General features: G+C 42.9%; 1 protein-coding gene across 2 annotated transcripts; it reads left to right on the top strand.

The window, feature by feature from the left end:
• The first annotated feature begins 218 nt into the window (after positions 1–218).
• On the top strand, positions 219–3,990 carry lsm14b (LSM family member 14B). Of its 2 annotated transcripts, none has more exons than XM_058763659.1 (9): positions 219–469; positions 1,177–1,340; positions 1,412–1,544; positions 1,618–1,791; positions 1,953–2,030; positions 2,100–2,261; positions 2,359–2,515; positions 2,580–2,743; positions 3,449–3,990. In XM_058763659.1, exons 1-8 carry the CDS (start codon positions 349–351, stop codon positions 2,740–2,742), a joined length of 1,152 nt encoding a protein of 383 aa, XP_058619642.1. In that variant the 5' UTR covers positions 219–348; the 3' UTR covers position 2,743; positions 3,449–3,990. The 2 variants fall into 2 exon arrangements, with proteins under 2 accessions (XP_058619642.1, XP_058619641.1); XM_058763658.1 differs by having other exon boundaries at positions 220–469; positions 3,568–3,987.
• Positions 3,991–12,994: the final 9,004 nt, after the last annotated feature.

Below are 12,994 nucleotides of genomic sequence, written 5' to 3'. Positions count from 1 at the left end.
GCTGGTAAAATCAGACGGAAAGGGAGCATTATATCTTTTTTTATATATATATAAAAAAAACGAATAAATATATTAGTTGAATGAATGTATTAAATATACATTTTCTAAATGAGAAATGCTGTATTTTCCACGATTATGAAAGTGTTGTAAATGTCTGGTGAAAGTTAGTGAAGATGCGGGACAGGTGCGGCGGGTGTGGCAGCGCTATAAATGGCGCTGATGAGCGCTGCTCTACAGCCTGTGCTTCAGGAGAGGAGTCATGGACGCAGTGTCGCAGGTGTTCGTCTGAGCAGATCTGGCCTGTATTTGAAGTCTCTGTGATCAGCTGAAGTGCTTTGTGTTGAGATAATGAGCAGCGGTACTCCTTACATCGGCAGTAAGATCAGTCTGATCTCTAAAGCTCAGATTCGCTATGAGGGAATATTATACACTATTGACACGGATAACTCCACCGTGGCTCTGGCGAAGGGTGAGTGTCCAGTCCGCAGCGCGCGCCTCTTTATCATAGTTTCCACGTGCTGCGCGTGAGATCAGCTTTCAAATCCGCTGATCAGAGGCTCCAGACAGCGAGCGTGCAACACACACACACACGCACACACACGAGTCTTTCTGAGCCAGTTCTCTTCAGTAATATAAAATAGACAGTGCAAAGACTGTTCATGCATCACGTGTTCACATTAAAACCCTGTTGACCCGCTGCAGTTTATATCGGTTCATTGAAGCAGTCGAGCAAATTAATAACGAAGCCTAATCGAAGTCAAGATCAAACCGTAAAACTTGTTCACTTGATAGTAAATGTTTATAGGTCTGAGTGTTGATCTTTATTTGACCCTCTAACTTTAGCACTCTCCGTTTTCTAACTGCTTGTTTTCTTGTTGTATATAAATGAATGAATGAATGCATAAATAAATTGCCTTGTTTATAAGTACTGTTACTGAGACTTGTCACAGCACTTGCATATTATTGCCCTTTTATTGGTTTGATTGCTTCTACTGTCCTCCTTTGTAAGTGTCTAAATGTAAAGTTAAACCGCAGTCCCAGGCTCACTGGTGTTGATGGAGAGGGTGAAGTTTGGTTGGGTTCGAGCTCTGATTTCCTTGCCTGTCTTGTAAGGTCCATCAGGTTTATTTGGCGGTGACCGTCATGGAGTCTGACTGCGGCTTTTGTTTTTGGCAGTGAGGTCTTTTGGGACGGAGGGGCGGCCGACGGACCGGCCCGTGCCGCCGAGGGATGAGGTCTTCGAGTACATCATCTTCAGGGGAAGTGACATCAAAGACATCACGGTCTGTGAGCCTCTGAAGATTCACCACAGTCTTCCTCAGGACCCTGCTATCGTTCAGGTTAGTTTGTCTGCGAGGGAGTCTCCAGCAGGTGTCTGCAGGCAGGGCTGATGTGTGTTTCTCTCCGTCAGTCGTCTGTGGGGTCGGTCCATTACCCTGCGTCTCAGGCCGGCTACAGCCCTTACCGGAGCGTGCTGCCCTCCTACAGCCAGCTGGCCGCCAGCTCGCTCCTCAGCCAGCAGTACGCCGCCGCCCTGGGCCTCGGTGAGATGAGCTGCCTCTGCGTCACACTGCGCTGCGAGCGGTGCTCACCCTGACTGTTCTGTCTGTTTCTGAGGCTCTGGTGTTCCTGTGAGGAGAGGCCCGATGGTGGAGCAGGCGGTTCAGACGGTGCCTGCGGAGCAAGCGGTGCAGAAGAAGGGTTTGTCTGGAGCGCAGCAGCAGGGAGGAGAGCCGGGCCGAGCGCAGAGGACCAGAGCCCCAGCCCCGGCACCGGCCCCGGCCCAGAGAGGTGAGCGACTCCGCCGGATCCCAGCTCATCAACCCAAACATGACATCTTCCGACATGTTCTCTGACAAACTGCTGGTTTTGACCCTGTGACAATCCTTTTTTCTTTTTCTTTCCTCTCTCTTCCCACTTCATGTTCTGCCCGTGGATCCGGTCTGTTCCAGCGGCACAGCAAGGAGCCTTGAAGGGACCGAGTCCAGCCAATGACGAGAACAAGCCTCCAGGCAGCAGGAGAAAACAGGGTAAAGACTGAAGTGTTTGTTCTGTGGAAACGAGTACAGCTTCCGATCCACATCTGAGGTGTCTTGCAGGAGCTCGCCGGTCCAGGAACCGCGGCCGAGGTCAGATCCTCGTAGGCAACACCAAGCCCAGCACCCTGCAGTTCGAGTCGGACTTTGACTTCGAAATGGCAAACGCTCAGTTTAATAAAGACGACCTGGAGAAGGAGATCGAAGAAAAGCTCAGTGTTCAAGGTACGTGGTTCTACCTGAACTCCTGCCCTTCGTCTGCGGTTTTCTACACCTGATTGGAGATGTTTTTCTTTGTGCTCTTGTGTGTTTCTCCTGTCAGAACCGAAGGAGAGCCCGGAGGAAAGGAGCGATAAAGAGCAGGAGAAGCCTGTCCCTGAGAGCGAGAGCCCTGCTGAAGAGGATCCACTCGGGCCCAAGTGCTTTTACAATAAAGCCAAGTGCTTCTTCGATAACGTCTCCTCAGAGCTCAAGTCGAGGTATGAGCCGCTTGCGTTTCCGGCGGGAGCGTGTCCTCGGGGTAATCTCTGTCTCTGTCTCCAGGCGTACCACGTGGGCTGAGGAGAGGAAGCTGAACGTGGAGACCTTTGGGGTCCCCGGGCGGTTTCTGAGGGGCCGTGGGTTTCGGGGTAATTACAGAGGGAGACGGGGCCGAGGGGCAGCGCAGCATCCCGTCCCACAGAGAGTAGGGAGCGGGCGGCTGTGAGGTGAGTTGCAGCATCTCTGAGACGACTCTGGAGTTTGACGTGTGTAAGGAGAACCCTTCAGGGCTGTTTCCCGTACAGCGCTGTAAACCGCTGATTAACCACCGTAGTACGAGGCATTGTGGAAGCGCTCTAGCTAGTCACTGCTGTTTCCCGAACACAGTCACATCTCCGCAGTTTGAACCTCATTAGTTCAACATTATAGGGCCGTTGTTAATGACATCACAGGCATGTGCTGGAGGATTCACTTCTGCTGTTTAACTGATTCCAGAGCTCCAAGATGCTGCTGTATTGATCATGGCACCTGATGACTAATTGACTTTTTTTTTTTTTTGTTTAACTCGTCGCAGGTCCCTCTTACGGTTCTCCTGGGTATTTATGCACATGCGCACTCTCAAAAACAGCACTTGAGGATGTGCTAAAATACATAGATTAAAATGCATTTATATTTAGCTGGAATGGAATATAAACGTAGTATTGCATGTTAGCGTGCTTACTGTGCCCAAGAGCAAAATTAACTTAAGCCCACATGTCTTCCTAACCAGAAACTATGCTTCTGACCACAGGTCGAGAGCTGTAGCTTCAACCGCATTAGTTTGCGCCGCTGATTGTGACTTCTGGTTTGAGCTATGGTCTCAGGGAAACACCGACCCGTTGAACTTGAGACATTAGTTGGCTAATGATGCTTTTAACGGTCTGTCGTCGTAGATCTCTCTTCATCTAATCGACTCCTGATGCACTGAAATCCCACTCGCCGCTGCAGATGCTTGCCACTCGTTCTGAGTGAACGGCAACTACTTTGGCTTAAACGTGCCTCTTTCCTCCAGATACACCGCCTTCCTCCGGGACGTGGCTGACTTGCTCTCGTCTGAGTTTGGTTTCCGGTGTCGGAGATCTTCAGTGGTAAATATCACTAGACTGTTCTCGTCATCTCGCCCTCCTGTGAAAAATGGCTACATTGATTGTTAGTTTTCATTTGATGTTTAAACGGCCTTTTCCTTTTTGTTTAATGTGAAGAAACTCTCGGCTTTAATGTGAATGCACCTTAATCTATCAGTGATTTTTGCATTTGAACTAGGATGGCACTTTTATTTGTATGTACGGCCAATTTAATGGCTATACAGGAATATCCATTTAGATGGAGTAGATGAACTTCAGCCTATGGTATGTGGTCCCCAATAATTATTTATTACCTTTTTTTTTTTTTTTTTTTTCCATGTGTGTAAAATTGTAAGGGGATCTTGTTCTTGATTGTGATTGTTAATAAACATAGGAAATTAAAATCTTGTGTCTGAATTTTTTTTTTTTTTTTTTAATTTGCACTTTGAATGCCTTGCAGAGCTTTAATTCCTTATACTTTAATAATAAAATGGGAGTGTTAAAGATTAGTGAAAGGAATGGTTCCTGAATGTGCTCAACCTAAGGTCAAAACGCTGATTAAAACCTCAATCCACACCACTTCAGTCCATCAGTTAACATCTTGAGACTAAAAGTTGATTCTGTGCTAATTTGATCTAATATTTTGTTGATTTGTTCAGGGTAATTAAAGCAACTGGAGTCTTTTGTTTATTGGTTTTAATGTGGTAGTAATGTTATTTGGGGTAGAAAGTGCCTGAAGGCACTATGGGTTCTCCAGTGCTTTCCAAAAAAAAGATCGTTTTGAACAGGTTAACTTTGATATTGTGAGCCTTTTTAACCCTGTGTGTGAGGTAAAAAGCCCACCTTGCCACCTCATTTTTCTTTGTTTTAATATTTTAAACCAATATCTTTCTGTAGGAAATAAACTACACTAAAAATTACATGGAGGGGGGGAATGGTATGTGTTCCTAAGTGATGGTTGTTTCTTGTTTGGCAGGCTGTATCCCAGTAAGGCTGTCTGTATTTGAAGGATCCTTGGAAGATGGCCTTTTTTGTCTTTGATTTGGTTTATTTTGAAGGATGCATCGTGTGTCCTCAGTCACCCACAGTCCTTTTACACACATACCAATTCACAAAGGATTAGAGCAGGGATACTCAAATCTGGCTCGCAAGATCCACGTTCCTGCAGTGTTTCTCCAACCCTGATCAAACTAACCTGACCATGTTAATGTCTTCAAGATGATTAGAAAATCACAGGAGAGTTTGATCAGTTGGAGCTAAACTCTGCAGAAAAGTGGATCTTGCGAGCCAGATTTGAGGATCACTGGATTGGAGGAAAAAAGAATCAACATTGAACTCGTTGTTTTGTTTTTGTTTTTTCCCCTTTCTTTGCATTAAATGAATCGCAAAATGCTAAACGGTCTGTAATATACTGCCTGGCCAAAAAAAAGTCACCATCCAGATTTAAATAAGCAAATACGTTAGCTTTCAGAATAAAACCATCATTGCAGTGATTAATGTGTTTGTTTGGCAACTATTCTTTGAACCCTAACTGACGCAGTGTAGATTTTTATTTCTCCACCAGCTGTGTTGAAAGACATACTCCTGTCCGTATTTCAGAATGACAAGATGCAGTAAATGTTACAGGAGTTGTTTGGATCATACCTAGTATTTTTAACTTTAAAAAATTGCAATGTTAGCCTTAAGTAAGGTTAACGAATTTGATTTTACAGTCTTTGTGATTTTTCTTAAGTAGAAGTGTAATAACCGCCGACTTGAAGGTCCTTGGAGCGTGAGAGAGATATAAAGAGCTGCTTACTGAGAATGACAGATTTATTTCTAAAGCAGTGGCACGGTTCAAAAACAAGCTTTGGTGCCGACCAAAGTACTGTGCACGAAGATAGAAAACCCAACACAGAACAAGAAACAGAAGCCACTACAAATTAAAATAAGAACTATAAACATTTTACACAGACTACACAGGGCTAAGTGAAGTGCATGCACGTATACTGAGAAAACCACGCAAACAGTATGATGCAGCACAAATGCACCAGGAGGAAGTAGGGAGCAGCATACATGAAATACAGTTGAATGTAGATAACATAGTTATGTGGTAATGAGTGGGTGGTAACAGTCCAGTCCAGTGTGTGTCGTTCTTATCGCTTCCCTCGTCTGCAGGTGAGGAGTCGTGATGCAGTGAGGGCCGAACGCTCCTGTACCTCGTGCCAGGCAGCAGAAGAGTGAAAGGTTTACGAGAGGGGTGTAGATGTCTGGGACGGAGGGAAGAGAGACCCCAGTGGTCTTCTCTCTCTGCTGCAGGGTCTTGTGATCCGAGATGCTCTCAATAGTCCCTCTGTAGGAAGTGCTGTAGTGGTTTTGCTTCCGCCAAACCTAGGGAGGGGAAACAGTGCAGTGATGGGTACTCATGTCACCAATGATATGATTTTTGGATCAGGTGTCACTTAACGTGTGGTTATGAGTACATCACATAAGAAAGATTGGTGGGATCTTGTAGAACCTCTTTCTGTATTTATCAACACAAGGAAGACACAAGTGTAATTAAATACATTTTATTAATTTGGGTGTTGCTATGTCAGAGCTGTTATCTTATGGAAAGATAAACTGAAACTAAGGCCAACCTTATTATGCCTCAAAAAAAAAAAAAGGGAGTCTCTTCCGCTCATCAAGGCTGTATTTATTCGATCAAAAATACAGAAAAAACAGTAATATTGTGAAATCTCATTCCAATTTCTAATATTGGTTTCCTATTTGAATATGCTTTAAAATATCATTTATTTCTGTGACGCAGCGCTGAATTTTCATCATCATTACTGCAGTCTTCAGCGTCACATGATCATTCTAAGATGCTGATTTATTATGAGTGCTGAAACTGTTGCGCTGCTTCATATTGTTTTTTGGAACGTGATCCTTTTTTATTTGATTCTTTGATGAATACAAAGTTAAAAAGAGCAGCATTTGTTCAAAATAGAAATCTTTTCTAACAATATAACGCTCCGTTCTCTCTATATTTTAGGATTGGATGTACCCAATATTTCCTTTCTTTTTCTCTTTTTAAGAAGCGAGAGGAAAACAAATTCATCCTCAGTGCTTGAAGACTCCATTTAGTAGGCTACGGTTTAGTGAATTTCTTCACAATGGATTAATTAATACGCATTGGACTCAGTGTGCAAGGTTTCTGCGTGTAACGAATTTTCAGGATTATGAATATTAAAAAACGCATACAAAAATTTCTGACTCCGTGTGCAATGACCTTTACTTCTTCTGGAGGTGCAGCTGGATCACGTACAATAGGTACTGATCTATCCTTGAGTTTTAACTTTTTAACAAAACCTGCCTTGTATTATCCCTTGTTCAGAAAGCAGTTTGGAGTAAAATTATTTGCGCAGATATAAACGAATTTAGGTGTATTCGGTGGCGCATTACCATTAAAAACAAAACTAATGCACAACGTCCTCAGTGGCTCTGATGTCGGGAGAAAATTAAGATTCTTATGTTCTTCTAAATCACAAAACTACAAAAAACCTGCATTGCTTACAAGACATTGTCGCTACAGATGCTGGAGCATGGAGAAAATTATGGACTTCATACAACTGGCTAAGGACGAAAATATGCTAATATTGGACAGTACTTCAGCGGTTGAGGGTGGGGCCTGAGCAATATGACATCATACTGCTCAGAAAATCAAAACTGTTTGATAATTGAGACCGTTTAGGATTTTTGGGGATTAAAAAAAAAGGAGTGTTTGCTTATGTTAGTCCACCAAGATCCAATCAAAATGTAGAAACTTTTGTCCACTGTTGTGGCCAAAGAGGGGCCCTGCCACCGCTGAATGAACACCAAGGAATTTGGTGCTCTTGATGATCTCTGTGGAGGAGCCATCAATTTTCGATAACCATCTCTTATTTTGTCCACATTCAGGGGCAGGTAGTTGACTTTGCACCAGTCTGTTAGCCAATGCACCTATTCTCTGTATGCTGACTCGTCACCTTTGCAGATGAGACCCACCACAGTCGTGTCATCAGCGAATTTAATGATGTGGTTTGAGCTGTGCGTTGCTGTCGTGAGTCAGCAGAGTGAAGAGCAATGGGCTAAGCATGCAGCCCTAGGGGGGCAGAGTGGTGGTGCTGGAGAAGCTGTTTCCTAGTCGGACTGGAGGTCTCTCAGAAAGGAAGTCCAGGATACAGTTGCAGAGGGAGGGGTTCAGGCCCAGCAGACTCAGCTTTCCAATCCGTTACTGAGGAAAGATGGTGTTGAATGCTGAGCTATGTCTATGAACAGAATTCTTATGTATGTGGCTTACATATGTGAGCGAGAGCTCGGTGGAGGGTGGTGGTGACAGCATCGTCTGTTGAGCATTTAGGGCGGTTCGTGAACTGAAAGGGGTCCAGTGTAGAGGGCAGAAGAGTCTTGATGTGCCTCATGACAAGCCTCTCGAAGCACTTTATGACAATGAATGTGTGCACAACAGGCCAGTAGTCATTGAGGCTGGATACATAAGACTTCTTTGGCCCAGGCATGATGGTGGTGGTCTTGAGGCACGTTGGGACAATGGCGCTGCTCATGGATGAATTAAAGATGTCAAAGAAAACATAAGCCAGCTGGTCTGCAGATCCTCTGAGCAACTTACTAGGAATGTTGTCTAGTCCCGTGGCTTTCTGTGGGTTCACTCTGCATGGCCTGGATGCCCTGCCACATGCACCGAGTGCCACCACTGTCTCGGAAGTGGCTGTGGATTTTCTGGGTATGGACACGCTTTGCCTCTCTGATGGCTCTTAATGCTGTCTTGTTGCCTATTCTGAAGGCAGAGTTGCGGGTCCTCAGCAGCATACACACTTCCGCAGTCATCCACATCTTCTGGTTTGAGTGTGTAGTGATGCTCTTGAAGTCAGTGCCGTCATCTATGCACTTGCTGATGTAGCTGGTCACCGATGATGTGTATTCCTCCAAGTTGGTGGAGTCACCAGTTGTTGCAGCCCCCCTGAACATGTGCTCAAAACAGTCCTGAAGAGCAGAGATGGCCCTTGCGGCCAGGTTTTCACCTTCAGAGCTGGTTTGTCGCGTCTGACGAGCGGTCTGTATGCTGAGATTAGCATAACAGAGATGTGGTCTGAGTGGCCGAGATGGGCGCGGGGCTCTGAGTGATATGCACTGGGAATGTTTGTGTAGATCCAGCTTGTTTGCCCCTCTCATTGCAAAGTCCACATGCTGATGGAATTTAGGAAGAACTGCTTGGAGATTCACTTGATTGAAATCTCCTGCGACAATAAACAGTCCATCAGGGTGTGTGTTCTGCAGCTCGCCAATGTGCCTCGTTAGATTTAGCGTTCACACTAGCGCTAGGAGGAATGTACACACCGACTATGAACACGGTTGTGAATTCCCGTGAAGTAGTAAGTGCATCAATTGCCCTTTGAAAATTCTTAAAAGAATGGCATGATTTTACTTTGGCTAAAGATCTCAAATGGAAAAAACTTGACTTAACCACAAAGTTAACCTGTTTATCAAACTTAAGTTCATTGTCAAAGACAACACCCAGATTTTTTGTGAATTTTTCTCAATGAAGTCAGCTTTTTCTGAGCATACTGCCTTCTGATACTGAAAGTGATTCATTTAACACATCATAAGAGACCTGGGCCCGTATTCATGAAAAATCTTAGCACTAAGAGTTGATCCGAAAATTCTTAGAAATGTGGGTGTTTCCCCTTAAAATTAAAGAAAAGATCCTAGTAAAGACAAAAGTAATTCAGGAAGCATCTTAACCCTTAAAAGAGGTCTTAAGGTCCAAAATTGTTAGGAGTACGGACGAGGACTTTTAAGAGGCTTAAGAGTTTCTTTAGCAGTGGAAAAAGTGGACGAAACATGAAGAGGGAGAAGAATTGTGTTGCATACAATGCATGACAGTGAGTTAATAAGACGCTACACATTAGATTGTGCAGGGATAATGTTTGTGACCGATAAGTATGACAGCATGGTAAATAAAAAATAAAGAATATATATACATATATAATGTGTGTGTGTGTGTGTGTGTGTGTGTGAGAGAGAGAGAGAGAGAGAGTACGGTAAAACAGGAAAAATCACGCCTGTAATTTCAAAGTGAAGGCTTAAAATAAACCCTACTCTTAAAAGCGCTCTTTTATTTCCTTCTCGGACAACCAACCAATCACAGTTTTCAAAAGACTGTGTCATAGCTAGCAATGGGGTCAGCCCCGCCTCCTCACTAAGATAAAAGTTTTTGCCTTTTTCTCGCTCAGAGTTGCTCTCAGATTGGTCCTGAATCACTTTTAAGCTAAGACTCCTAGTTAGAAATTTTTAAGCTAAATTAGGAGCTCTCTGAGAGGATTCTTAGAATCTTTAAGAATACGGGCCCTGGAGCTTGTCTTTTTTCTATTTTCTTTCCATTCCTCTACAAATCTGTCTTGAGTCTCTTGTGGTGTCATTTAGCCATGGATCAGACCGTGGTTTGTAGTATTTACCTTAAGTAGAGATATTTCATCTAAAATGATTGTGCAGACTGAGTTAAAGCAGCTGAGCTTGGAGAGAGATTGTTACATTCAGCCTTGTTGGTCGATGATACTATTGATGAAATGTGCCCACAGTGGTGGGAGAGCATTACTCTGCTGGGGTGCAGTTCTTCAGCATGGAAGAATCTACAACCCGAATTCCGTAAATGTTGGGACGTTTTTTAAAATTTGAATAAAATGAAAACTAAAAGACTTTCAAATCACATGAGCCAATATTTTATTCACAATAGACCATAGATAACATAACAAATGTTTAAACTGAGAAATTTGACAGTTTTATGCACAAATCGAGCTAATTTCAAATTTGATGTCTGCTACAGGTCTCAGAATAGTTGGGACGGGGGCATGTTTACTGTGGTGTAGCATCTCCTCTTCTTTACAAAACAGTTTGAAGACGTCTGGGCATCGAGGTTATGAGTTTCTGGAGTTTTGGTGTTGGAATTTAGTCCCATTCTTGCCTGATATAGGTTTCCAGCTGCTGAAGAGTTTATGGTCGTCTTTGACGTATTTTTCATTTAATGATGCGCCAAATGTTCTCTATAGGTGAAAGATCTGGACTGCAGGCAGGCCAATTCAGCACCCAGACTCTTCTACTACGAATTGACTGCAGTATGTGGTTTTGCATAGTCCTGCCGAAATAGACGTCATCTGGAGGGGAGCATATGTTGCTCTAAAACCTTTATATACCTTTCAGCATTCATAGTGCCTTCCAAAACATGCAAGCTGCCCATAATTATGCACTTATATTCCTTCCTAGAGAAAAATGATATCTGTGAGGAATTCCAGTCAGGATTTAGATCGTATGATAGTACTGAGACTGCTCTCATTAGAGTTACAAATGACCTGCTTCTATCATCTGATCGTGGTTGTATCTCTTTATTAGTTCTACTGGATCTTAAAGACCCATCTCTTTAGCCTGGCTTACACATAACACATTAATACGCTTCTATTATTCAAATCCGTTAAAGGATTGTTAGGCTGCATTAATTAGATCAACCAGAACCGGGAACACTCCCCATAACACACGATGTACTCGTTACATCGTAAGTTGAATGGCATCTACGCTAATATTTGTCTGTTTCTTTCCTAGTCTGTTTCTCAGTCCGTATCCGATCAGATGGTGGATCAGCACCAAGAGATGATGTCTACAGCCCTGATCGTCAGCGGAGACCAGGACGCCCGGATGACCCCCAGAGATATATCCCCAGATATATCAACCAAAAATAACAAAATAACTAAAATATAATAAAATACCTAACTACATAATACTACTATTGTTAGAAATTGCAACAAAATTAAAATAGAAATATAAACTTTTGAACTGCGGGTTTCGTCTGGTCAGAGGTAAAAGCGCTATATAAATAAAGGTGACTTGACTTGACTTGACTTATGCAGATGCTGGCTTTTGAACTGAACGCTGATGACACGCTGGAAGGTCTTCCTCCTCTTTAGCCCGGAGGACACGGCGTCCGTGATTTCCAACAAGAATGTCAAATTTGGACTCGTCTGCCATAGAACACTTTTCCACTTTGAAACAGTCCATTTTAAATGAGCCTTGGCCCACAGGACACGACGGCACTTCTGGACCATGTTCACATATGGCTTCCTTTTTGCATGATAGAGCTTTAGTTGGCATCTGCAGATTGTGTTCACCAACAATGGTTTCTGGAAGCATTCCTGGGCCCATTTAGTAATGTCAAGTCACCTTTATTTATATAGCGCTTTTATAGGGCGGTGTTGCAATAGAGGCTATTTACACTAAGTGAAAATAGCAGTATTCTTTAGTGATATGCTATTTACACAGTGCAAATAGCTTTAGATTCTATTTATTCTCTGTTAAAATAGCATGATTTTGCTAATTACTTATTGCAAATATTGAATAAAAGGGTATGATTAATTGTGGCGAAAAACATTATTAGAGAAAAACATTACTTATTGCAAATAGTGGCACTTATCTGCATCTCTGCATTATAATACATTATAAAATAGTATGCAATAACTTTTGTTATAGTTATAGTATGTCATTTTTTAATTTTATTTAAAATTATTAGGACAAGCCTCCTTACACCTACCCTAACCCTACCCGATACTTTATGTTCAACTTTTTGATTATTTCCTTCATTTTTATTAAAAAATTATTGCTTTTCTGATGTGATTTGAAATTTAAAAAGGGAGAAAAAAAGTTTGCCAAAAGGCAGATTCAAACCCCGGTCGATCGTGTCAAAAGAAGTGTACTACACGCTTTACCATCTGCGCCACTGAAGCTAACGAATGATGACCGTCTTTTGCAAATTTGACTATCCCAATCATACGTTTGTGGGTGGAGTTAGTATAAATAGCCTCTGCCAACAACATGGCTATTTGCACTTAAATAGACACTCCGATTTGTTTTATTTTATTTTTTATATTCCCAACAATTAAACAGTTGCCCACAGAAAAAAACAGGGGGTGCTGCAGCACCCTCAGCACCCCCACTTCCCGCGCCTCTGGGCGGGTATATGAAAATGTTGGGGGCGTAACTATTAGAGATCCCGACTGTTACGTCACAGTCTGTGTTCTGTTCTGATTCGCTGATACTGATTTTCAGTGGTCTTTTTTTATTCACGAGATTTACATAAGAAGGAGGAAACTATGGTGTTTGAGGCTCACGGTGTGTCATTTCCATGTACAGAACTGTTATTTAACTATGCCAAGGTAAATACAGTTTTCCATTCTATGGCACCTTTAATACCGATGATGCCAATGTAGTTTTCGATGAGTCTGCTATGTTAGCAATAATAACGTAACCTGCTTGACGGATAGTAATGTGGACTACAGACATGACCGCTGTCGCGGCACGACCAAACAGCTTGAA

The sequence above is a fragment of the Onychostoma macrolepis genome, chromosome 23 (assembly GCF_012432095.1).
Source record: "Onychostoma macrolepis isolate SWU-2019 chromosome 23, ASM1243209v1, whole genome shotgun sequence".
NCBI classification, from domain to species: domain Eukaryota; kingdom Metazoa; phylum Chordata; class Actinopteri; order Cypriniformes; family Cyprinidae; genus Onychostoma; species Onychostoma macrolepis.
The sequence above is the reverse complement of the archived record's forward strand: the minus strand, read 5'-3'. Positions and strand labels throughout refer to the sequence as shown.